Source organism: Trichoplusia ni, chromosome 18 (assembly GCF_003590095.1).
Source record: "Trichoplusia ni isolate ovarian cell line Hi5 chromosome 18, tn1, whole genome shotgun sequence".
In the NCBI taxonomy this organism is placed as follows: domain Eukaryota; kingdom Metazoa; phylum Arthropoda; class Insecta; order Lepidoptera; family Noctuidae; genus Trichoplusia; species Trichoplusia ni.
This window is the reverse complement of record NC_039495.1, coordinates 793,101-820,861: the sequence shown is the minus strand read 5'-3', so window position 1 is coordinate 820,861 and position 27,761 is coordinate 793,101. Positions and strand designations below refer to the sequence as shown.

Here is a 27,761-nt window from a genome sequence, read left to right as displayed (position 1 = left end):
CTTGGACAATACTTTCTTCTAATGTACAGCTTTAACAGTAGAACATGGGTAGTAGTAACATAGGTACATAGTCGGTTGTAGATGGAATGGGATGGAAATTATTCTTAAGTTTCCTTTCACTGATGATGTACCATTTGTTAGGTCTTCAAACTTTCAAGTCCAGTACATCGGTGGTGGAGCTGGTGATGCTGCTCTGCTCCCAAGAGTGGCAGAACTCGTTGCAGAAGCACGCGGGGCTGGCCTTCATCGAACTGATCAACGAGGGTCGGCTGCTGTCCCACGCCATGAGAGATCACATCGTGAGGGTCGCCAATGAAGCAGAGTTTATATTGAACAGGATGAGGGCAGACGATGTCCTTAAACATGCTGATTTTGAAGTAAGTTGATAAATGCGTTTTCACTCTTTCGGTGTACTTGATATTGGAAGTGGTTCTGACTTATTTGGTACTGAAGTTTTGATCTAATGTTTTGATGAGATTGTCAAGGATCTCGATAAAATATCGAATATAAGCAGCCAATGCAGACTGCTACCATAACAGCAGCATCAGTGTTTACAAGCATGTTGTCGTGGCCAGTGCCTGTGCGCGAGCAGCAGTGCGGAGCGCGCGGAGGAGGAGCGCACGTGCGAGCGCCTGATCCTGGCGGCGCGGCGCCGGGACCACGCCGCCGCCGCGCGCCTGCTCGACAAGCTGCGCCACGCCGCCGACCACGCGCACCCCACGCAGCCCAACACCGCCGCCGCCGCCTTGCCCGGGTAACATACCACACTACTGTCATATGGGACTAAATATTAGCCCTCTTTAATTTCTCTGCTGAATGCTTTTAAAGTGTGTTAATTTTCCATTTTGCAGAGAAGACAAAAAGTTACTCTTATTTTTATCCGACAATTAAGCTGAAACGGATTACCAATTACGTTAACACAAAATGAGAGAAAAATACAGTTACAGATTAGATATTAAGTATATTGGAAAAATTATGGACAGGCCTATGTCCAGCAGTGGACTGCTATAGGCTGAGCTGATGATGATGATTGCTATATTGACTTCAGTGAAATAAAAAGATTACCAAAAATAGTGGCTGGTTGTTTCAGAATAGTATAAGTAGAAAATCTTCATTTTCATTTGGACAAATCTTTATTTTCATCTTCAAGATTATCATTGCGAAATAAAACCCTTTTTCTTTCCACGTTTTAACTTGGCAATTGTCCTGCGTTTAGCAGCAGCAGTCAGTTCTGGAAGCTGGACTCGTGGGAGGACGACGCGCGACGTCGGCGGCGCCTGGTCCCGGACGCGCGCGGCCGCCGCCACGCCGCCGCGCCCGCCCGCCCGCACCATCACGCACACCATCACGACGCTATTCTACAGGTATTGGTTATGATCTACTACTCCGATAATGAAACATTTCGCATCATGTTGTGTTCATTCCCAGTTGGATAGCCGTGATCAATTAGATGAACGAAGACTACTGATAAATTCAAATTTTCTCTCAGATCTGTACAGTCTTGTACTCACCTACTGTTTGGAACACGTTCGGATAATGACAATGGACGAAGTACTAATGTTTAACTGTAGCTATATTGTACAAAATTTCCTGTTACCAAATCAAAATTGTAGCAAAGACATTATAATTTGGAAAGGTAAAAAGTATAATCCTTTAAATACTTGTACGAGTGTTAAAAGCTGACATAACTTCTTAATTCCGACTACATGCTTAAAAACGGATTAAAATGCAGATCATTAATGAGATGACTACACATGGTGCTCTCGTAACAGGCCACGGAGGAGCTTCACTCCCGCATCGCGGCGGGCGGCGCGGGGCGCGGCGCGCAGCTGCCCACGCCGGCCGCCGCCGAGCTGCTGGACGACGCCGAGCTGCTGGTCGACGACCGCGAGATAGATGCGGACCTCACTGGTAACTACATATACTACTAGTACTAGTTTTGACGCGCCAGTTCTTATGCTGTGATTTTAACACAGTTTCGAACTTGGATTGCGTGACACCTTGTGACACCTAACTATAGATGAACCAAGTTATTTAAAGCTCTATCTAAATTAACTTTTTTTTTTCTTTATCGTGTATTTAATGTCTATGGATAATACAAAAGTAGTCTGAGACCCTGATAAAATAACCTGAGCAATGTTAAGTTCGAGTGCGTTGCGCACTATTATTTGGAAGGCGCTTACCTTAAATTGTAATTCTAATTGTACTAGTACTTACAAAATAGGCAACGTTAACGTACATTACAGCATTTTAACTTATCATCAAGACTTTAAATTGTAGTTATTGTCAATCTCTTTTTAATGCTTTACTTCTGTTTCTTCAGGACCAGTGAACATAAGCACGAAGGCGCGGCTGGTGGCGCCCGGCCTGGTGGCGCCGGGGACCGTGTCGCTGACCTCCACAGAGCTGTACTTCGAAGTGGATGAGGAGGATCCGGAGTACAAGAAGATTGACCCTGAGGTATGTTACCCTCTTTTTTAAGGTATAGAGCGATGGAGGGGTAAAACCCTGCGCTCTGGGCTCCAATTCTGCTATTTACAATTGCCGATCAATTACGTTATTATCAAATAAAGTCCAATTTCCATTCGAAACGTTTTACTATTAACGAAATTGGGGTCCCAAGCTAACCACACGATTTGTTTAACTTTTTCTTAAACTTGTGTTGTGTGTAGAATTTGGTTAGCAGCCAGCTGAGATGTTCCACTAAGACAAACTATATTATTGTCCCTGATTGAGCTAGTTGCACTTATTTGAGATTTAAAGACGAGGACTAGAAACAGGTTTTAGTGATAATTGTAATAGATGCGTTATTTAATCAGAATACAAAATATTTGGGAATAAAAAGCCACTTATTAATTTAAAATAAAGTATCATATAAAGAGGTCGCAAAAGCTTGCGCAATAAATAATTTATTGATTATTTTCTAAAAATATCCAGTAAAGATTAAAAAATATTCACGTGTCGGGTTTTCAATCAAGTCAAGTTAAACTGTAATAACACATCGCCTGCGGTTTTTAATGGAAGCTACTGCAAGAAGCAATCGACTTATTTACAATAATTGTGCGATGTCCATTATAATGTTTATTGAGTCGGCGTGAGGTTACTTTATTCCGCCATTCAGTGAAATTGGTTATCTCAGAGCCCTGAGACACAAGTTTGTGTTTGAATTAAAGTCGAATGGTTTTACATATCGCGGCGTAATTGGTGATACGTTACTAATGTAATGTCGGGTAACGCTGAGATAAGCGCCGCCCGTGTAATCAACTCCGGCGCAGTTTGCGTTCGCAACTTTATTGCAAGAGATTCTGCTATCTGCATGGGATTTCGGTTAGTTAATGCGTTTTAGGAGTTTCAATTACGAAATATTCGACATTGTTGCAACATAAAGTGTTGGTTTTTAAATTCAAACATGTTCCGCAACTGGTTCAGTAAGTGCCATATACCTGCACTTATCGCACTAATTGGTCGTTCTCATGGAAATTTTGGAATCATTTTAGGAATTAAGGGGTACATTAATAGCATCAGACTTTCTAAATGAAGTGCTCGCCTAACTATAATGGTCCATCTCATCACGGTTCCTCGAACAAACAAATCATATAGCTCGTAAAGAGACGACCACAATAATTATAATATAAATTAACTTTATAACATAATAACTAAAGCTATTCAATAAATTGTCAGGTCTACGACTATAAAAAAGTTTTTTTTTCTTCCAAATCTATAATACAATAATATAAATTATTTGTGAAGCTGAGACAATCGGATGACAAAACTGCCTTCAAATAAGGTGCGACGTGAGAGCTTTGTTTTGTTATTTATTAAGCCTCTTGTGTATTCAAGGAGTAGTAAAATGAAAATTATATCGTTTCACGTTTCAACTTAACCGCCTTAAGTAAACACTTATAACACGAACAAAAATACTCCTTAACTTGATGGTCGTTAAGTTCCAAATTGATTGAGTTAGGTTAGTAGTAAGGATGTTCGTGATTTGTTTTAGGTGAGATATCGATATTGCGTATAGCCGTGTAATATAGTCGGGTAACCGAATATGAGGCACTTAGACGCGCGGACAATGCGTCCCCGCGGTGCCCTGTCGAACAGGCGCCACGATAGTGCTGTGCTGAGTCGATAAAACTCTTTAGTAGAAATATGAATATGAAAATATAGCATATTGTAATTATCTTTGTCACAGCTATTTCTGAACGTCGTTATTGTCCATTACTTTTTAAACGTAGCTATTTAAATTTTCCTGTTTCCTAAAATTATGTCAAACCAACTCTTGCCATATGCGATGTTTAGATCGACCGCTCATTCTAAAGAAACCTCACGCGGAAAATATACTGATGCGTAACCTACTTTTCTCTTCTTTTCGATCACCGAATCCGAAACCGAAACCGAAATCAAAAAACCCCTTTTAATATCTCATCTCGGTATAGTATCGAGCCTTACCCCGGTATCGACGTCACCCGAGCCTAGCCAGTCGTTGTGTGGGGCGCGCGCGCAGCCCGACAGCGGGACAATGGCGCCCCGCCGAGCGCCGCGTGCGCACTCGCCGGGGGGGCCCGGTACAGGGGGGGAGGGGGGCAGGGGGACACATACCTATGCACTGATTTGATTCCTACAAGTGTAATTGCTGGTAATTTGGTGACTTCATAAATGACTGATTATGAGTTGATATCGATACTAACAATTTATCTAGTGACTGTAGGTATGAGGAACTCAAGGAAAAGTTTTGGAGTAAGCCGTTAGGCGGTATTTCTTAAAACATGAAATGATTTCACTTTTAAGAAATTGACAAAAATCCACAAGTAATATATATCAAATCTTCTGTAATATTTGTGAAAATATATTAACATAGATTCTTCTGGAGTAACCTATCGGGTTGACATAATAATATTATTTGCACTATTGACTTTAATCAACGCACCAAAAGTAAATGACGGTATGGAATGACTATGCGCTCGAGCATACACGATGAAGCATGAAGTATAAGATGTAGCGGAAATTAACCGGACGAAGGTAGCCTGAAGATATCAATGCTTACAAAATGATAATTAAAATTATCATACTTTACAACTTATCAATTAATAAATGAGTACGATGTATTATACAATATATGAAGTTTACAAAGGTGCGTGAGGTATTATGAAAGAGCTTGAACTTAAAGAAGTAGCCCGCTCCGCTCTTGAGTTGCGCCACAACGCTATTATTGAAACTGTATCCGAGATATTATTTACTGCGACTAATTTAACCGATTTCAAAGATTGTAAATTGAATTCGTAATGGGGCATTTTATTTGTTTATGCTAATATACCGTTTTAATTAACCGTGTCGTGTTTATAGGCGGTCAGAGAGGGACAAAAAATACGTACGCAGTCGGAATCCCGGCTATGCCTGTCGTTGGTACAAACGACAACGATTTATTGGTGCATATTTCATAATTAAACTTTTGATAAATTAATGCTCGCTTTTAGCTCGAGTTTTTGTAGATGAGCCTGTTCTGGGTGGCAATGGGAAAATATTTTGAATACTTTTATTTGAGAGAGTGTTGAAAAAGTCACGTTAATCGAATTCCGATTATTTATGAAATAGACTAAAAAAAGTTTAATAAAAAAGTTTTTGTTTATTGTGTCATTTCGGATAGTATTATTGTTAATCAGTTTATTATTAACAAACAGTAATTGAAATAAGGCTTTGAAAAGTCATTGGCATCGCTGCCGGCTGGGAGGGTGCCCACAAGGCTCTCGGTTAGTTTAAATACAATATAATCGATACTCCGGCAGTCAGCCGGTCTGTTTGCAGAATTCAAATCGCTCAAGTCACCCCTAATCGCCAAAGCTAATACAATTGGTTTACAAAAAAATAGAGTACCTACATATGTTTACGAACATTACAAACAGCTTTTGCTATGCCCTATTCCGTCTAAGAATCTCAGGAAGTCTTCTCATCCAGTTGCCACTTCATCAATAACGGCCGCCGCACCGCGCACGGCAGCACATAAATAAATATATTACTCCAGCTTGACAGCTATCAGCGTAACTGACACGTGTCATGATACTTCTCAAATTTATAGCCACCACTCCGACTGACTTTCAACCTTCGGGCATTAAAATAAAGTTCAATTTGCTATGGACGTGTCCGTTTAGTTTCGTATCGCCGCGTCTACCTGTAGTATATCTACTTGATCAGAAAAATTGATAATGAATTTGTTTACGTAACAGCTTAAGGTTCCTTTTGGTGCTACAAATTCTTTTTTTTTGTTAAGAATTATAGCAGCATATTTTTTCTGACAATAAATACTTTTATTTTATTTATTTTTGGGATATGTGAACTTACCTCTCTACGCTCTGACTATTCATTAATTAATTACTTTAGTAGAAAACAGCATGGTCACTTCTCCACGATATTTAATTGATTTATGAAAGTATTTAACATATATATATGAACGCGTATTTATTGACTATAAATTAGTTGAGGCACGTCCATGCTAGTGGAGCCACGATCGTATATTGTCCCGTCTGTCTGTCTGTCAGTGGCGATTCCTGCCTTCGCCTTTTTACAACCGGTGTAGGTTGCATGTAAGAATTTAGGCGCCAGATGTGGTCGATAAGCCGGCCCCTGCAGCGCGCCGCCGATACATCGATAGATAACGCTGCTCATCACTAGTTCTGTTGCTAGTTACTCATATTACTGGTCAATGTTTCTTTCGTGGGATTCTCTTGTTAATTCGTACTAGACTATATTTCATTATTTAGTCTCTGCAACGATAGGTGGACACCTATCACTGACGTGAGACTATAAACTTATAAAGTATATTTTTATTTTATATTTCTTGAAAATACGTCTATACATTTCGTAATATACTTCGTTAAATAATTACATGCAATTCTTAGTTGCTCCAGCTCCTCACTTCACAAACCTCTATTAGTGGAGTATTTGCAGTATTATTTGCTATACGACTAAAACTTGATATCTTGTAATAGCCCTAGTGGGGGGCAGCTTGTCTGACTCAGCCTGAGATCAAACAAATTGCTTTAGGACTCATATCGCTATCATAGCTTAGTTCAAGAACCTGGCGAGCTCCCGTATATTCATGTCCAAGCTTTGTGGAAAATCTTTACCTATAAAAGTAATAAAATGCTTGTTTGGTTTGATAAAAAATAATCTTTGTTCTAAAAAGAGTTACGTTAGTTGGGTAAGCAATATTTACCAAAATATATAAATTCCCTTGTCGGAATTACCTACTGCTACCTATTTCTTCAAACGATTTTGGCTACTAATTGTTTGAAATATGTCGCAGTGAGCTATGCTCTATTTGGAGTGACTCATAAATAACGGGACCAACGCCAAATAAATCTTTGAAATTGTTTTTAATTAGTCACCAGAAGCAATAGAGCGTTCGTTTCACCCAATAATAATTACCAGGGTTGCATACCTAACGAAGAGTTCTGACATTCCGGGCATCCGGCGTGGTCCCGCGGGCGCCGTGCTACACTTAATTGCCGCCAACCGGTGGAATCTCACGTCGACGTAGATCTCACAGAACGGTTTCTAATTGATTCCGTATTAAAAAAATTGAAAAAAAATGTCTTCATGTGTTCTTGGTTACACATAGGAAATGGGTCGACTCTACAGTTTAATTCTCCTGGGACTCTATTTCCTAGTTATTCCATTTGTATAAATTATCTGATTATTAATGTGTTCACTAATATTTATTGGATGTAACATTTATTTAAACAATGTCCAACACAAATGGATATTACATTTTAATTTAAAATATTTATAAATTAAAATTCATAAGCTCGACGACATGTAAATTGAAGAGATCTGCTTAATTTTGTTGCTACGTTTATGTTGCTGTCATTTCTTAATATATTATTGAGTTTTCGTCACGTTGACCTCTGTGTTCCCAAGGTTACTCTATCGATTAGTTCTGACACATAAAGCAGTGTGCGAGGATAAAAATATCCCGACCGCAGGACTCCGCACGCGAACAACTTTGCCCGTTTAGCAAAACAAAAAGCGCCCTATCTGCTGGTACATTATACGCGGCGAGCACGCACCACACTCAAATAGAATCGTTATGGCCTGTCTGGGACATCCCTGACACTTTTATATTTTACAGAAACGCGAGTTATGAATAGTATCCTTAACGCAAAATAGGATTTACAAACAGATAATATACGATTGTACCACGCCACGTAAACATCCGCTCGATCCAAAAGCGATTCGTCTAGACATGACTGACCGTTAATCCGTATTTGGTACCAATAACTTCATAAATACAAAACTTACTCGTCCATCATGACGTCAAATCCGATTATGTGATAGTAATTCAAAATGATTGTTTCACAGTTCATACACCTTCTCCGAATGTGAACGTAACCCATGAACGCGTATTAGTGAAATATTTATCAAGTTCAGGCGCCGACATCGCGGCACGTAGCGATGTGAACAAAAACACAATGGACGATAAAGCACAGGCGTGCAATATCAAAATAAAGTCATCTGCGAACGTGATGGGAAAGCGATAACTCTAATGCTAAATGTTCCTGGAAATTGTACCTGGAATATGGGAACTGTCACTACGGTTTCGGCGGAGCATGCTCGCCTGCATTACATTCTCACAGTCAACCTGACACACGTAGGTTTTAGAGTAATGCTTTAAAAAAATGCAGGCCTTGTGCGAGATATTACTTTGTAATAGGTCAAAGCATTGATTTTTCAAGCTTCGGGTATATTTATAGAGGTTTGTCAGAAAATACAAGAATATAAAGGTCCATGATGAAGGGTACCGTTAGAGACCTTGTAACCTCAAGGGGGTATTTTGCATCACTTGAGCAATTTGGCGAGAGCGCGTGCGTGCCGGCGGCCGCGCGGCGGGTGGCCGGGGGCTCGTCTACTTGCTTGCTAACCATACCTGCTACACTATGATTGCCTGGCACTTGATTAAAAGATTAGCTGTTGTTGGGAAAATTAAATAACACCCCGTTTATCGTGTCATACATGAGAAGAGCAGCTCAGCTAAAACATTGCGTCATGCGAATCGACTTCATGATGTTATTAATGCGTATTTCTTAAATTATAATAAACAATTTAAATACTCGAAGCTTCGCAAAGCAGTTTGTAATTTCCGATATGAATGAATCTTGATCTTAACTTATTTGAATCTTATGCTAATTCACGATTCGGTAGTCATTTATCAATGTCCACTCATTAAGGCTGAATCTTCGGTCGTGTCCAACTTGTTTGCCTATCCGGGGCCTTATTAGACGTAGTTTAATTACTATTTTACCGGTAGCGACTACTGTATTGGTTTTGCTACAAAATCAATCATAGATTTTAATGAGCGGTGTCTATTTAATGCACAAAACGTTACCAGGCCCGCAGACGCGGCGAGCTGGTGTGCCGGGTGGCGGGAGGCGGGTGGCGGTACTCTTCCCATCCATTACGCGTCGCTTGTTATCCTGCATTCTTTCTAGCTCATTACTCATTATTAAAAGCAGCTACCGTTACTGCGGATGCAGCCTCGGAACCTATAGATTTATCAATGATGTATGTTTTAATGACATCGTTAGTTTTCGTTTGAGATTGTGTGTTTTTAATTAGGAGTAAATTATTACAGGTGTAAGTATGTTATACATTTTTTTGACAAGTATCAAACCTAGAAAATGTGATTAGCAGCTCGTTGAAAAATCCTGTTGAGGATTAAATATAAATAAAGTCTATTGAATGACTACTAATTTCATGGTAGAAAAGTTGATTAATACAACGATAAAGCTACGTTATTAAAACTTATCGCAATTATCTAAACTACCAAGAATTGATTTGTTATATTTGTATAACATTTTCTTGATTGGTCATAACATTCCAATAGTGGGAGAGAGTGAGTCCAATTAGGTGATCAGTATTCGTCGATCGATAATATATACAAATCAAAGCATCTATGTTGATTAAAGCCCCGTCTTCATTTACAAGAATTTTGTAATTTAATAGGCATTTCCAAAATAACCATGTATAAATAAATATAATATTAAAAGTATCGTAAAAATGCCACCTCTGGTACTCCGTGAATCTGTGCGAGGTCTGTAATTGGTAATTTATATGTAAAACGTTGCGCGGGCGGCGGCGGGAGGCGGCGGGCGTCAATCACACAGCGCATGCGTGAGCGCAGCGCGATTAATGACAAACCTGACAAACAAATAAAACATACCTCCGAATACAAATACCGTTCGTAACTTATTCTGCCCTTAAAATACCGGCGCGTATTGAAAACACCCGACAGTAATTGATTTAACCATTCGGCGCATCCATCATTATTTTATGCTCCTATTGCCGTAGAATAGACGATTTACCGAAGAGCAATAACTAGACGTATCCATTGAACGCTCACATCTAGCACACGTAAGTGTTAATAACAGATATTATGGTTCCAGTAAATTGAAAACTAATTTATTGCCACTCAAATATATCAAACATCGCTAATTGATATCGGTTAAATTGGTCGTAACCGAGTTCTTGGGCCATTCGTCGACCATTCACGAATCAATAAAAGCTGGAGAAGGCGCCATTTTTATAGCCCCCATACAGCAATAATAAAACCTTTCTGGTATCTCGTTAGTCAGCGGCATTTAAACGGGCCAGTTATATATGCTACGGTCACTACCTCAACGGAAGACCTTCGGGTATGTCTGTGTTAACTGCTTCACTACAGATTATAAAGGTCTTAGTATTGATTAAGATAACAAATTATGCGAATAATATTTAGGATTTTATTTAACAATTAGATCCTTCTTAATGTTTATTTAATGACTCAAGTGAACTTGAAAAAAAAGCTTATCTCACTTAACAGACTATAGTTCAGTGAAGCAATCAAAGCCTGTGCTTAGGTTAACAGAAAATGTAAGGAAAAATAAACGAAAACAGTCCATATCTTCTCTCTTAGTTTATCTCTCAGATCAGCCTCCTGTCTTCGCATCAAGTAGGCTGAGCTGCAGACGAGCCCCGACCTCCGCCCTCGCACCGAGCGCCGTCATGTGCTCTCTAACATGTGCTGTTGTTGATTTTATTGGACCACCTCTACTGATTTTGTTCTCTACAGGTGTTTCTTCATTATATGGGCTATTATCTGTGTACGTAGTTGGTGTCTAATTGAATAAACTAGATGCTGGAATCACACTAAGAAAATTGTCTGGAGTGAAAAAATACTTTTATTTATTGATGCTTGTAGAAAAGTAATTAAATCGAATAATAAATTAGCTTTTTTTAAAGCTTACTGCCAAGCAATAAATTGTTGCTACTGAACATGTCAATCAATTTGTTGCGGATTCTAATACAAAATTGGCCATTAAACAATTTGCAAACGTCGTCGGTAGCACATACTTAATTGTACAATTAATTACAAAACCTGATTAAGTTCCACATTAAACTGTCGCGAAGTCGAGCGACACACGACTTGTTCTTATCAAACTGCTCTGCATGATATATTCACTCATTTAGATATCCCTGAAAAAACTAGCCTAACGACCGGTACACGTCTCATTAAGCGACACTAATTTACATAGGTCGACATTGAAACAACCCCGTAAGTTAGAGCCGGCCCCATAATATACCTGGTATCGACAGCGCATGGGGTGCCTGCGACCGATGTTTGCGATTGTACCGGAGATACCAGTGACATAATGCTATTCACTTTCCCTCGATGGAATTTTAAATAGGTCACATATACTATAACTAGTTTAATGAGGGATGACCAAACAAGGAAATATTTTTTGAACGGAATTCATACGTCAATTAATGTGTTTCTAATCTCCCCGGTATCAACGCCACCTATACCAAACAATCACAAAAACATTAACCCTTACGATCGTATTTATTAATTTATATGTTGTTTTAACTTTCTAAGGAATGTCAGTAAGACGCCGCGGGGAATTCGAATGTTGCTTTTTTTATTTGAACAAGTTTAAGAAAAAGTCAAAAGTGGATGCTTAAGAACGATGATGGATGGTGAAGGCACGGCGGGGGCGGGACGGACCATTAAAAAACAATAAGGCATAGGCGGCCAGTGTCCGACACAATTTGTTCGCTTAGCCACTCATCTTTATAAGGCTCCCGGCTCGCTCACGCATGAACTTGCGTCTTATGTTACTCAAAATAAAGTTTGGTATCTATTGACAGGATTCTGTGCGTATCTATCCTAGTTTAGAGTATGAAAATTGCCTTTGACAGGTAAATTGTTAATTTGATTTTAATTGATGAGTAACACGTGTGCGTGGCGTATGTTGTTTTTCTGTTCTCTGCGTGTTGAGCGCCGGGTCGTGGTCGATGGGCCCGCGTCACGACATCCTCGCATACTTCTCCTTTATGGATCCTGAAAGCGACTTTCATGGTTATATCGCTGTGACACGACTTGCTTATGGTTTCAACACTCATATTGTTGCTGTCAACTTTATTCGTTATCGCTACAATTAACTGCCGAAAAGACTTTATGCGTGTAGAATGTTCTTCTATTCTTCGACATATTTTTTGAGATGGTGTGATGATTGAAACTCGTTGTTTTGCTTTCAGGTAAGTCAACAAAACTTTTCACTTAAGAGAGAAAAAATGCAAGTACGGAGGTAAGTGTAGTTTATAATAACACATTTATTAAGAAACTATAAATTGTTTAGTGGGTATAATTCTGTGACGATCTTTGATACATGACAGCCCGAAACAACATGAAGATCACAATAGGAATGCACGACTGCAACTGAAAGTCGAGTGACTGATTGTTGGATTTGATCCCGGCCTAGGATAAACGTTTGTGTGATCAACACATGCATGTCCCGAGTCGGGTGCATGTGACTTGAATGTTTGTGAAATCCCACGAAGATTTTAATCGTTAAAAAAATGTTAATAATGAATTCATAAACAGAATACACATTAGTTACAAGTAAGTGTGTAAATACTTACATCTCGTTGATTCGAAGAAAATCGTAATAAATTGCGAGAAACGTCCAAATGCGCGTGAAGTGTTTTCAAATGAGGTTATATATCCAACTAAAGATGTAAACAAATAATTTTCTTCACATCCAACTGAAATGCAAAGCGGCGGACATACACTGTTGACTCTCTGGTTTGCTTGCTATTATATTAATTATTCTATACTCATGAGTTGTGATGGTAAACATCTAATATTTACATATAACCAATTTGGATATAAATCCCTACTGTATATTAATATTATAAATGTGAAAGTAACTCTGTCTGTCTGTCTGTTACGCTTTCACGTCTATACTACTGAACTGATTTTTATGAAATTTGGTACAGAGATAGAGTTGACCTTGAGAAAGAACATAGGATAGTTTGTATCCCGGACTTTAGAAGAGTTCTCTTGGAAACGCGATATAACCGACCTCGACGCGGGCGAAGCCGCGACTAAAAAGCTAGTATCTCATAATTTTACTATAAGTTCCTTTTCATTTTTATAGATAAGCGAAACGTACTTAAGAAATTTCAAGATATGGATATTAATATTATCCCATTAACACGGTTTATTAATTAAGCTATAAGTAGATCTACACAATATATTTAATCACGCTCTTTAAAAATAAGTAGACTTTCCGACTACTTTTGGATCACACAGTAAAAGCATTATACTGGTTATCAACTATATCAAATGTTACGAACATACAATTACGTCAATACGTGATAAAATAAAAGCGTTTAAAATAATCGTAATTAAAAATCTCTATATTGTGAGGATGATGGCAGGTTGTAAAATTAACGAGGAAAGGTCAACAGAGGAAAAAATGTCTATTTGACAAGAATAGACAGCTGACAAGGTAGCAAAAAAATCGTGAATTTATGAACATAGGGGGTTTAAAGACAGCCGCTTTACAGTAGATCTCTTTTTGTTATCAAACGCTACTTATCAAAACTAGTACGAAAAATGTCCAATAACGTCACGTATTGTTGTTTGCAGTTTCACATTACTTTATATTTAACATAAATGTAAGCTTTCCTAAGGCATGATTGAACAGAGTGATATGTGATTATATTTACAAACACTCTGCCAGACGTATTGTTATCTTGTAGTCTGGTGATTACCATGTTATAACCACAAACATTTAATTATCACTGACACAATATGTTTTAGCATTCCTTGGCAAGCGCTATTTCGCTTTTAAATGGTCTTGACCACGTTTATTTATAGTTTTAATTACCTACTGAACAGCGCTCTTAATTTTCGCAATCGTTTTATTTTCACTTTTATTTCGTAAACAACTCTCTTAAATTTTGTCACCACAAAGGATTAAAATTTATAGATTTATTTCTGTTGTTGCTAAATAAAGTACATTTTTAATGTCTATATGCGCAGCGCAGTAGGTAACTCAGGTGACCTTTTAATTTCAAAATACTGCAAGTATTTTTAGCAGAAAATATTTTACAAGACAAGTTTAGCAAATGTCTGGATAATTAATTACACCTACCAGGAAAACAGAAGAGCCAGTGGCTTGCTATTTTTTTTTTATAAAAATAAATATATCGAATGAATTATCCCTAATATCCATGACTTGCGAGTGGAATGCATTGATTATGCATCGTCACGTATTTTTCAGGCACGTACCCGCGTACGTGTTCTGTTACCCTGATGGGTCAGCTCTGGCATCCTCCAAGTTATTATACCTTCCTTAAAAAATATTGACGTTTGAACTTTGCGGTAATCTTACAAATGTTGCATTGTTATCCGCAGCTAAAGCACTAAAGAAGCGCTGGAAGACGACAATTTTTGAGTTCCCTTTTATAAATTCTGTTACTGATACACCTTATAGCTTCTGTTCTACTAGAACTAACTGAGAAGATCTTTCTACCTGATTAAATGTCTGACGACACATCCCCGTTACTCAGCTGCTATTAATTACCCATAAAAATGCCAGCGATATAAGTAAAGTAAATTATTTTTTCATTGAAACTCCTCGCGCAGGGTAATGGGGTGTGCAGTGCGCGCCAGTGGTATATAATCACTGTAATCGCGACGATCGCGTCAGGAGCCCGTATGTCTTGTGAAAATGATTGCTGGCTACGCGGTATGTTACACTATAGGCCAAAAACTGTTTGGGAAGCTATCTGTATAAGGATTTCTTGCTATTTTGGTTAATTAATTCTTACATGAAATTGAAGTCAATGTTTTAAGTCTTATAAAAACAAAAATGTGACAGAAACGGTGGTAAATAAGACAAAAAATAAAATTGCTTATGAAAATAGATTAAATACTGTTGATATCAAATTTCGGACCAGTTCGTCGTCTATGAAATGTCTTAATTAGTTACGTGTTCACTTGGCTGACTGTTACACTTGACCAAATCAAAGTGACCGAAGCAAGAGCGCCCCGCTACAGCTGAGTACCGTGGCCATCGCCCGCGGCTGTCCACCAGCTAACCACAGAGTGGTGCTACCGCCTCCCGCCTGTGTGGTCCTGGTACTTGGCGCCGTCCACACGTGTGGTCCACACCAATCAAGCATGATCCACTTTATGAAGAGCCCTTTTGACACGTACAGCTCTTGATGTATTGGTGGTGTTATGGACCAGGGCAGCAGCTCTGTCAGGAGTTATTGAGGTTTCTCATAAACATTGCTGTATACCTGATTGGGCACTCATACCCGTGAGAAGACAGGTGTTGGTTCATCAAAATTTGCATGACTTGTTTACGTGTCTTATTCTTGGTATAGTTGGTTTTTAAAACGTGTTATTTGCTAAATTAGCTCAATATATTTTGCTTCTATAATTACAAATTGATTATCAATTATCATTAGCCGCGTAATTTTCTTCTAAAAGCGCACTTTTTATGCTTTCGTTTTCATAGATTATAAACACAAACTCTTATCTACGTTGAAATGCCTGTTCCGTGAAATCAAATTTTGTTACACAGGACAAAATCTAGTTTGTGCATTTTGAAGGATCGATAGACGAAGCTATATTTTTAACACCGCTCTGGACCGTTTTAGCAGACTTCCATCTTTTTAGTATGAATAACCTGTGTTCACGAGAATTTAACTGGCCAGAATTTATGTTCGTTGATTTAACTGCGTCCTGTGCAATTCGTCTTCAGAAAAATCAATTTTCACCCAATATTTTTCTCTAAACTCACGGCGTAATAACACATTGATGAACGGTTGAGCCAATAAACAATAAACAACAATTTTCCCATACCATACTGGCCAATTTCCTTAACCACAGTCTTCGACCTTATTTTATACTGATTAAGTTTGTTTTTAACTGAGAGGAGTGTAAAATTAAGTTTGTCAAGAGTCATAGTAATGTTTTAGCGCGCAAAATAAGCTGTGCAATTTTGAAAGTCATGTGTGTAGGTCCTGAAGGGTGATATTCGCGTATGTGAGGCGTGTGTGATGTTGGGTCGCGGGTAACTAGTTGGCGGAGTGCGTATTAGCAGCGGCCGGTCGTGGTCTTGTTGGCCGCACCTAATTGTAGGTCTCGACGCCTGTATGCCACGGGTTGTGCGCAGGGCTGCCCACTTCACACCGATATTGCTAACCATATTTATTTGGATATAATTTTATTAGGCATCTAAAATACTATGAAAAGTAACTCATTTTTATTCGCTACATATCGTGTGGTTATACTAGAAAACCTTTTAAATTATTCTGTTAAATGGTATCAGTTTTCTAAGGCTTAAACCTTAGCTTAAAGCTTATTTTGAACAAATATTTTCAGGTCTAAAATTTATACTTACCCTTTTCTATGATATAGCACTTGTGCCAGCATTAAGTCAAAACAATAATAAAAAATGATTAATTGACTCCAAACCATAATGTTTGTGTATCTTCTAGAAGCAGAAACAAATATTCCCGATAAAATAAATCTAATAAATAACCCAACGTACTAATCAACTAATAACCACAACCGGCAATTAATAGCAAGTGGTCCAGGGCAGGGTTGGCGCAGTCGCGGGCGCGGCCGGTAGGCGGCGCTGGGCGCGCGGTAATCTGTCGGCGCGGTGTGTGGCGGCCCTAACTCAGCGGGCCCTCCCGGCCGCGCCACTGACGGGTTAAATTGAAAAATAAACATTCTGAGTGATGGGAAAACGAGCGGGTTGACGTGTGCGCAGGTTGTTGACTCTGCAACGTTCCGAACTATCGCGAGATATTCGCGTATAGCCGCACATTGATATTAATTGCCGAGTTGAGGATGCGAGCCGCCCGAGATGGATCGCGTGGCGGCGCGGTGGGCGGCCGGCAACGGGACTGCGCCACTCATAAGTGCTCTTTCAATTCAACTATAACGTTGTGGTTACAAGCAGTTTGACAGACCACAAGTGGCACAAAGTGACCGGTCCATGCATGATCATAGCGCTGTGCCCAGCTGCGGTCGGCGCGGCAACCGCAGAGACCGTGACATTTACTCAGCGACTGATTATGTTACACATAATGTAGTTGTACCTTGTTACCTATAAAGAAAGAAGATAAGCTTAATGTTTTTATTCATAAATTGAAACAATTATTACTACAAAAAAGCTACTATCACATAAATGAATATTTAAACGACAATTTTTAGCAACATACCTGCCTATAAAAACAAAGACATTTTTAAATTAGAAGACGGCACAAAGACATTTACATAAAGACATTGACTAACATTGACTAGATTGATTTTTTTTTTTTTATTGTTACGACATTTCAATTATTTTGACATTTATTTAATATTTGACAAGTATTTGACATGTTTTATTTTTTATTATAATTTGAATTACAATTGACATTGAATAATTTATATATTTTAGAATATTTATATGAATTTATAATTTTGCATGTAAGTATTTTGAAAATAATATATACACAACAATCATATATGTACCATTTATATATATTTAATATTTAATTAAAATACTGCAATAATAAGACAAACTTGTAATTTGTAATGCGTAAGTGATTCGAATTGTCTAATTACCTTTTAGTATTTAACATTGAAAGTTTTCATTCCTCCTCTCTCCTACGATTGCCGTGCCCGACAGGGTCCATGATTGTTACCACTATATTTAAGATCTATATTACATTGTGGAGTGCAATAAACGTATTGAGTATTGAGTATTGAGTACCTTTACTTTTACCTCCGCTCATAAGGGCCTGTAGGTGACGGTGTAAAGTAGAAATTGTCGAGTTGGTATAGAGGATGCTCTACCAACTAAAATAAACGTCTGACGTTAGTTCATATAATGACATATTAGTATTTAACACGGCACAAGTCGCTCACATCATGGCCTTCATCTTGCAGGTCAGATAGGGAGCCCCTCCTAGTAAAACTGGTACTTACTTGCATCCGGTTACTAAACTAGAAGCCGACCTCAACGTAATTGGGAAAAGGCTGGGATGGTGATGATGAGGAATCTTGACTGTGATCTTGAATGCGATCTTTACCTGTGTATTATTTACTATTTATATTCTACATAAGAGGCATGGACATATGAAACATTATTCATACCATTCGACTGCAATAATCGAAACTATTTTTATTTCACACAAAAGAAACCAAGCCATCCCTCGGAGCGTCTATTACGATTGCACTCACGATCGACTCTCGCGCATATCGACACACTACAAATAAACGTATGCGTTTAACGTTGATATTAATTACACGTTGCGCCGCAATGAGCCTGAGTAAACAAAAGCAAGGCTCGATAAATCAGACAAGCGAGTACCCCGGGCTCGCCCGCGCCGCGCCGCCGCCCGCGGCCAGTAATGCATGCCTTACGAACTGATATCAAATTAATGGAGCCCTTTTATTGCTTGATTTAGAGTGATCCTTAAATATTCATAATTATATTTTATTAGTCGATTGTTGGTTTTCGTGAACACTGTAATAATAACAGCTTGGAATTGAGAACGATGCGTTTTTACGAGGTGCACACTTTCGATTTTGAATCGTTTGCGTTTTACGCGTGTAACATGTAAATGTGCAACCCTGCAACAAATGCATGAAAACCCCTACTGGAACCTAGGACTCGTACACTCAAAACCATTTCAAAATATTAAACAAAACTTTTCACCTATGTAGGTAAGTGCGTTCTATTATTTCAACGAACTACTTATTTAAACCTCGTACACGGTCCCTATGAGAGCTTTATTAATTGTTCAAGTTATTTCCATAGTTAAAGCCATACAAGCTTTGGAAGAGACTCTTGCTAAAATAATATCAACATTAAAATTCCCTTTAAAAACGTAGTGCAAATAAACAAGTACAGTCGGCAATAAAAACGAGATATTTGTTTTAGCGGGGCGCTTTATCGCGTAGAGTTAAATATATCCGTGGTACGTGTCGCCGCGCTCCGTAAGTCGTGTGTTATCGAGTGATGTCGCCGAAACTCGCCGATATCGCCGCGCTAAAAGCATGCATCCATCCGCCCGCTGTACGCGATTGTATTGGGATTGGTTTACATGGACACATAATGGAAGAACTCAATTTTGGGATTGGTCCTGAAAATTATTTCCGCTAACTTTAATAAATAAAACGACAACACCAAATAAGAGATATAATTATCAAATAATATAAACAAATTACGGTATCCATAAAAATTATATTGTTCCTTTTGTTTGCTATATAAAGGGCGACAAGATAGTTTTTGTGTTTGATACTTTTTAATTATTAAAGCAATTCCAATAACGATAGCTATTAATCATTTATTGCTTACATGGTGAGCATTGAAGTACCTGCAAAACTGTTTGCATACCTATTTCTATGATTAATTAGTATCTAGGGTGCATTTTAAACTATTCCAAACATGAATAATTAATTGAAATAAAAAATGAATATGTTTATACCATGTCGGCATGTAAGCGTTGCCGCTGTGCTAATGCATCTGCATAATGTTATGCGGTGCGCCCGCGGCCCCGGCCCGGCCCGCCGCCCTGGGCCTCGGTGATAACGTTGCTAATGAGCCCGTCGAGCGCGACTGTACCCAATTGTACCCGACTGTACCGACTGTACGACGGACCTGCTAGCCTATAACTACGTCTTAAAATAAGTCATGAAAGCAGCACTCTGCTCTACTTACTTAGAGTGGTAGCCCTTGCGCTCTATTGTGTCATTGGTCATTTACATACACCTCAATACTAAGTCAACCGCTATTAAGACATTTGCCGTTACTGAAGAGTTGTTTCATCTTTTCCAATACTGTGTTTTTGGAGTGTTTGCTTGTCTAGTGACATTTTTTTTCACAACGGATGTTATTAATGATCGCCTCGATACCGCCCGGACACTATTTCCTAAAAAGGGTAAAGCCACTATTCCCCGCCATGATTATATACTGCGTTTTAATTGAAACACGTCATTAGATCGCCCATCCAAATTAAATTAATTAGTGATATCGCTTGTTCAAATATTCCTAATTATAGCATACGTGTACTAAGCTCGTTAGGTGGTAGATATTTTTGTAAAACCGATTAGTCTAAGTGCCCGTAAACCGATGCCTGATGTGTTTTTAACAACTCCTCGCTCCATATAACATCCTGGTACTTTACAACCCATATAATTGAATTAAAACTAAATGTATGGCGTATTTGTTTTAAGTAAAGGTAAACTTTAAATAGATATTCCATATAAGGGCTCCAAAGTCAATTTGCATGAATGTAACGCGGGTTAAATTATCATTGAATTCATTAACCCTTTTGCCCTTACCATGTGTGTTGTCAGAACGAATGTAGTTTTGCAACTTAGTCTAATGAAAATTATCATGTTGCCTTATTTGTGCATGCGATGGTTGAGCAAATTAAAATACTAAGTGTTACTTAGTTGAAGCCAAATAATCATTCGATGTTTTTGTATGAACTAATCACACATTACTAAAAGGGAAATTAATGTTTGAAACACAAAAGGTGTGTTGTGTCACCGTGTTGAACTATAATAATGTCAAAGTAAGGCCATAAGATTAGCGACAAGATAGCACCAGTTTATGATACGACATGTGGCGTGACGTCACTGCTAAAGAGTATTTATTCGTTGCAAGTGTTGCAACACCTTCCACTTTGTGTTTTGACGTGGATATTACTTTTATCATTATTTCTGGTCAGAATTAGGTACGTCATGACACAAATATTTATTAATTTTGAACACGCAACTATTTGTTTCGTTAACTGTTTATTTAACGAACGCTTTATAACTTTAGACATTTGCAGTTAAAGGTAACGTTCGACTATTACAATTAATTTTGTGAAATAATTTATCGGAAGTGGGGTATATTACTTTTGAACACATAACAGTCGATATTTCTATTTGAGAAAAATCGAAATACACAGCCTCATTTGAGACCGAGAATTGTTAAGAACACCAACGAGTAATATTTTGACATAAACAGTTTGTTTCCGCTTTCCTCGCGGCCCGCCGCCGCGCCGCCTGACAGCTAGCACAAGCACTGCACATTGTATGTTTTGTAAGGAAGGGGATGATTGACCGCTTCCTCCTCACAAACGGTCGCATTTTGATTTATGCTACCTCCGTACCCTTTGTTTTATGCTCGCCTGGTGTATTCCCGTTGGTTCCGCTTTTGTTTTTCGGCATTTTAATTTATGGTAATCTAATATCAACCCCTAGCACAATGCGGTATTAAATAGAATAATATGCTTTTATAATATAATAAAAAAAACTGTTTAGAGAAACGGTTTTCTGTAATTGAATGTTTTACGAAATACCTAATGAATATATTTTAATGCACTTAGAAATCAGAAACACCTTTTGTTTAAAACAAAAGTGTTAGTGGTTTCAAAAATATGATAATTAGCAATAATTGTGATGGTGGACAATACGCTCGTCTAAAACAAATAACATACCTACTTATAAAAAATGTGTAAAACGAACATTAATTACTAAAAATACGAGAATACTTAATTGTGTAGATCCAAGCAATCTGTTAAAAACCTTAATGGTTTGGATAATTAACTAAATATGATTTGTTGATGGGATAATAATACATCTGTCATCGAGAAACATGATTATAGTGATCAATTAATTATGATTGTAAACAATGATTAGCAAGTTTATAGTTGGTTAAGGCCAAGCTACGAACTAAACAGACTAAACTTAAAGATAGTGAAGAGCCGTGATAAACGAAGATCGTATTTACAGATCTTCGGCGTATTGACACCTATGGATGCTATTCTTACACCATTTGCAATTTAAAATACATATCTAGCCCCAAAAAAAACATGTGTACATTTTGTTTTTGGTCTAACAAAACATTTTCTAAAAATTTAAATAGTATGTAGTTTATTCCTATAGCGCTGTGCCTTAACAGGAAGTGGTGTGAGGTAAAACAAATGAGCGCGGGGCGTCCTCATAATTATAGTTTTTGCGTCTCGCGTCGTGTGCGAGCGGCTCGTGCTGGCCCCGTGACTGCGACCACTGCCCACGGAGAAGGGACCAATGGAAATGTGGTCCAACGTCGAGAAGAAATTGGATTGGAAAATGGAAATTATGAAATATCAAGCGTGTATGACTTTGCGGTATGCTAGAAATCTGACACTTGGTATGTAGCTCGCTTTCTTTTAAAAAGTGTGACGTAGAGTGATTTATTCAATGAACATGTCAGCCTACAATGGATTTCTTGCAATAGTAGTTATCCGTACTAACAATTGATATACAGACGTTGATTCGCTGACCAGGTCTCAGCATCGCGTGCAGCCTACGGCCGAGACAGTATTATTCAGAAAGTGAAATACAAACGTACAGACGGAACATCCATCGATATATCTGACGGACAACAGTGATTTATATCCAGATAGCAGCGAATCAAATCGCGTCGGAATGTCACGAACGAATCCGGAACGTGATCGTTACGTCGCGTCTTCGCTGTTTCTATTACATGTGTGAAAGCATTGTTCCACGAGAACCAGTTAGCGCGGTGGGAACCCGATTAGCGAGGCTGCAGCTCTGAGTGCGATTCTCAACGTAAAGCTGTCTAATGAATGCTTCACAAAAAGTTAATCTGGATGGTTTAATGGATATCGTACTTATTTGGTAATTATGGACTTTAGTCTGTTTGGAGCGAGCGTGGGCCGACGACACGCTGGGATCACTCGAAGCGCGCTCCAATGAAGGTATTTGATCAGAGTAGCGTCGTCTTGCGATGAGAATGTTCTAAACATTCATTAGCTGTATATGAATACTAGCGTAATGTAATTAGTGTCGCTAGATCTGTAATGTATCGTTTCTTAAGCGCCTGTTTTAGGCCTACTAGGACTAAAAACAAACTTGTACGAATTTTAAACCTTATACCAAGTCTATAATTGTTGTCTTTACTGTAACACTGCCTGTTGTTCTAGTTTTTTGCTTGCTGTACATTAATATTATCAACTTTTATACTTTTGCCGAAAGTTTGTTTAGCTCTCTTAGAAAGTTAAATCGACTTTTGGACAGCAAACCTCATAGCGAGCAGTTTGTTTAAAAAGGAAATCCCATAAAATTTACGGCAAGGAATATTAAGTTAAACCTGGTTGATTTCCGCAGTAAAATATTATGTAGCGCAGGTTTAATGGCAGCATCCTTGTTTAATTACCGTCATCCGAAAACACGTTGTCTCTGTTATTTTGAAATGTTACGTAAACACGTTACCCACTCAGTGTTATAATTAATTTAAGTTTTTTGTGTCGGCGGCCGGGCCGTGTCCCGGTGCGATCGTTCGTGCGATATCGTTGCTTTTCGCGGAATCCGCTCGTGAGGCGACGATTAATGCCTTATAAAGCGTTCGCCGGCTGTTGCCCTCGCAAATCGTGGGTATTGTTTTTAAATTCAACCTCTTTACTGGCCACTATTTTTTATGATACCACTTCTTAGTAGCGCTGCGCTCCTAATTGGGCGACGGGACGAGCTGTGAATTTCTGAATGTCTCTTGATATTCCCTCTAAAGAAGTTTTAACGACTTTATTATTAGTCTGAGAACAAATGCCAATACAGTTTTAATTACTTGAACCGCTTGTTGTTATCAGCAAATAATTGTTATGAGTTCCAATACCCCAGCGACAGGCTGTCGATCCGTTGTGAGTTTTAAAACAGTAATTAAGTCGTTATTGACGAACATGCCATAACTGTAATCTTTTAATGGTCGGTAAAAAATTACGTACACTTAGTAATTTGTAAATTTCATCGATTATTTTTTTTATTGTTACTTTATGATCAATTTGTACATATCTGTATGGCCCTGAATCCGAATTGTTGTTTATATATTTTACGATTTTTTTATTTAACCTAGCTGTGTGGCTTAATCCATACATACTCAATACAACTTTATACACCGAGAACGAGCGGAACAAGAAAAGTAGAGTTATACAAAACCCAAACCCTTTGACTTGACTCTACTGTGTATTGATGGTCTACTTTTTACAATGTTTCTTTTTATGGTTTTGTATCGAAAGAGTAAAATCGGTAGGTACTCGACTACTGCGGATCCGCTGTCTGTCCGTTCGACTTTCCGTCCGAGTGTTCATCTATCCGTCCTATATGTGTATCAGGAACCGTGATAGCAGTTGGAATTTTCAATGATATCGCTATAACACAAGTAATCAAAAATAAAATGATTAACAATAATAGTTATCAAGGTTAAGCTATTTTAATGGTGCGGTCATAAATTGACGATGATTTTTCTGTAGAGAACTAGTACAGAACCTTTTTGTCGCTAGTCCGATTTGCACTTGGTCATTTGTTTATTTTGAAACCGCACAAAGAGAGTAGTACCTAAATACTAAAGTTATTAGATAATGCAGAGCCGGTTATTACGTCAATGCAGATCCTTTTGAAACCCTACAAAGAGAGACAAATACTAAAGTTTCCAGAGGGCCTGCTCAATTTCAATTTCTTTTTTTTTACCTTTTGATTTCGATTCCAATGACCACAAGTACCGGCCGGTGTCTAAGACAGGGAGCGCAGCAATCGGTCACTCATGTTACATTATACCTATTGAATATTAATGTTGACCTGCGACCCGCACTACACACATGAGTTATGTGCCGAACCACTTTACCTTTTATTTTAGGACATAGGTTCCATATATCATATTAATGGTATTATATTGAACACCGAAATAGAGGATGTACATCTCTCAGAATTTGATGTAACTGTCTGAGTAAGGTCAGCTAAAAGGATATGAATATTTGCGAATAATCGAAATAATTGAATACGTCTATGATAGTGATGTTCCTAAAGTTTTCAGTAGGATTCTGGTGATTTTTCTGGTTATCTTATTGGTTATGTATTTTCACTTTTTTTGAAGCCTTGAAAGTCGGACAGTGTTGATAAACTTTATTGCTAACTGTACAAGTACTAAATCAGCAATGATTAATCGGCTACTTTGTAATTCTCGTAGGTTTCTGACGTAAGAGAAATCTGAATTAATAACGTTTAAACATGCAATTATGGTTTTTATTGGGAAGTAGGTACCTGTTACAGGATCTGAATATCCTATTCAATATGATATGAAAATAGCCTTTGAAAAGCCTATCCGATGTGAGTAAGGACTGTTTACTTCCGTCTTCTGTAACTCTTGAACATTTGTTATCAATTTAAAAGAACCTTATCAAGACTATGATAATATTTCTCATCTAAACAATTTTCTTCAACAACTCCTGTGATGTAGTCAGTCTATAATATTGATGCAATATGTTTTAGTCTGTACTAAACTATTATTGTTGGTGGTTATGTTCGGCGCAGGCGGGCGGCGCGTGTCGTCGGCGACGTGCTCACCGCGGGCGCTTGTAATTGCCGCCCCGTGTTTGTTTTGTTCACCTCCTTAACTCTTCAAGAATCCCCCGTCCCACTCGCTCTCCCGCATTAACTCATACACCCGTCCTACTCCCCCGCGCGGCAGTTCGGCTACTTAAAGTTTATTTATCACAGTTAACTCTCGATACGACCCTCGAATCAAACGATTTAAACGACCACAATGATATACAATTCAGATTTTTACGGTATCAGCAATAAGGATCCATTTCACTTGAATTAGTATGGCTATACGTAAAATCGGTATGAGTAAAACAGTTGAGAGCACATCGAAATCATCAGATTAATAGTTGCTATTCAGTTTATATATCGTGTAAGCGATTATTGATTGTAATTATCATGGCGCCCTAAGTTAAATACTGGGCGATCACGCGATCCCATACAAACTATGGATTTATCGCCGCTTTTTATAGCGCGCTGTGAATCACTTGCGTTTACTTATTGAATTCTCGTTGAAATATGGATTTGGTTTTGCAAAAGCCACAATTACTCACGGCTCTTTATGAAGAAAACTTTAAATTACATAAGTTATTATCATAATTGGCCTGTAAACGTCCGCCGCTTAACGTATTATCTTAGACACCTACTGTGGCTGGCTGGACTCGTATTATTGCACTTTTCCATTTATTCATGTGAATATAATATTAATTATTTTTTCGAACGTGAGAAAGAACAAGTTTAAACTAATTTATATGGTTTGTATATCACATGTTTTGCAATGTACATTGTCATATTAAACAAAATATCAGTTACCAAAATTGTTCATATAGATAATACTGAAATAATCATGTAATTTGAAATAATTAACCAAGTAATGAATTGTATTGCAGATACATCTTGAGACCATATCACAGCTTGCAAAAGATTTAATGCTCAGTCTTAAATTTATAAACCGTTAACCCATTTTATTTGCCGCATTAAAGTTTTGACAAAAATGTCACAATGAACCATAAAGAAAATCAGTTGTTTCTACAGTACCATGTTCGGCGTAGGGAGGCGGCACGTGGACTTGCAAATCAAGAGTTAGAGTTGCTGGATGTGGCCTGGACATGACAATAACTACACTAGTGTGGCCCCGGACAATCCAAACCATTTGCTTTGATTATTAAAAACATCCGCACAAATGTGATTGATTTTAAAAGTCGTGGATTGTCTGTTTTGTTTAACCAAACTAACAAATTATCCGGTAAGTTGCTGAATGGTGTAGGATTTAATATCTAGACAATTTCTTCTTAAGCAAACAGATTAAGCGAATTCTCATGAAATAAGAGAAAATTCTACAAATAGATACAAAGCGTATATTCGGGTCTTCTTTCCAGTAGCTCTACATCTCGGCCCATTCAGGCAGTAAATCTGCAGTGTGTCGGCTGGCGGCGCGGGCGCACAAAAAGGGCCCGAGTGCAGGTGACGCGCGCCCGAGACACTGCCTTATAAGGCCCGCCGGTGCCCAAATGAGGCCCTACGCGGCCAGACTCGCAAGCACTGCGGACGTGTGAGCTAGACTTTATGGCCATCATTACACTATTATTTTGTTGCTGAAATGTAAATTGGAGACATAGTAACGTTAGGTCTTGCTGAAGAGTGTGGCACAGAACCTGTGGGTTACCACGACTTAAAGTAATATTATTATAGTTGAGGAAACTTGACAGCTTAACATACAGCGTAGAGCGACGCGCGACGTCTTTCTCCAACACCCTCAATAACACTCAGTACTTTAAGAAATGGCGATAGGGCCCCAGGCCATTAGTTAAATATTTTAAAGATGTGCACACATATAGGAACAATTTTAGCATAAATAATTAATGTAAGCATATTGAAAGATTATCAGTTTAGTTGTAAGCAAAATAAATAGCATAGTTATGCTTCGTAAGCCAGGTCAGGAGCCCAAAATGTGTTTTTGGATAGAATTTAGAACTAACCTGCTTTTATTTATTAAAATAATAACGATGTATTCTGTTTATCTTACTAAAAATCCCTATCTTGCAAGTTTGTACTCCAATAC

General features: G+C 38.3%; 1 protein-coding gene across 7 annotated transcripts in view; it reads left to right on the top strand.

The window, feature by feature from the left end:
* The window catches only part of LOC113502961 (neurobeachin), a 363,451-nt gene that overhangs the window by 222,504 nt on the left and 113,186 nt on the right, over nt 1-27,761 (top strand). For all 7 annotated transcript variants that reach the window (XM_026884732.1, XM_026884730.1, XM_026884728.1 and 4 more), the window contains exons 34-38: nt 142-377; nt 576-754; nt 1,217-1,364; nt 1,773-1,911; nt 2,324-2,460. In XM_026884732.1, coding sequence (XP_026740533.1) covers nt 142-377; nt 576-754; nt 1,217-1,364; nt 1,773-1,911; nt 2,324-2,460 — 839 coding nt within the window. The remainder of the gene's footprint in view (nt 1-141; nt 378-575; nt 755-1,216; nt 1,365-1,772; nt 1,912-2,323; nt 2,461-27,761) is intronic.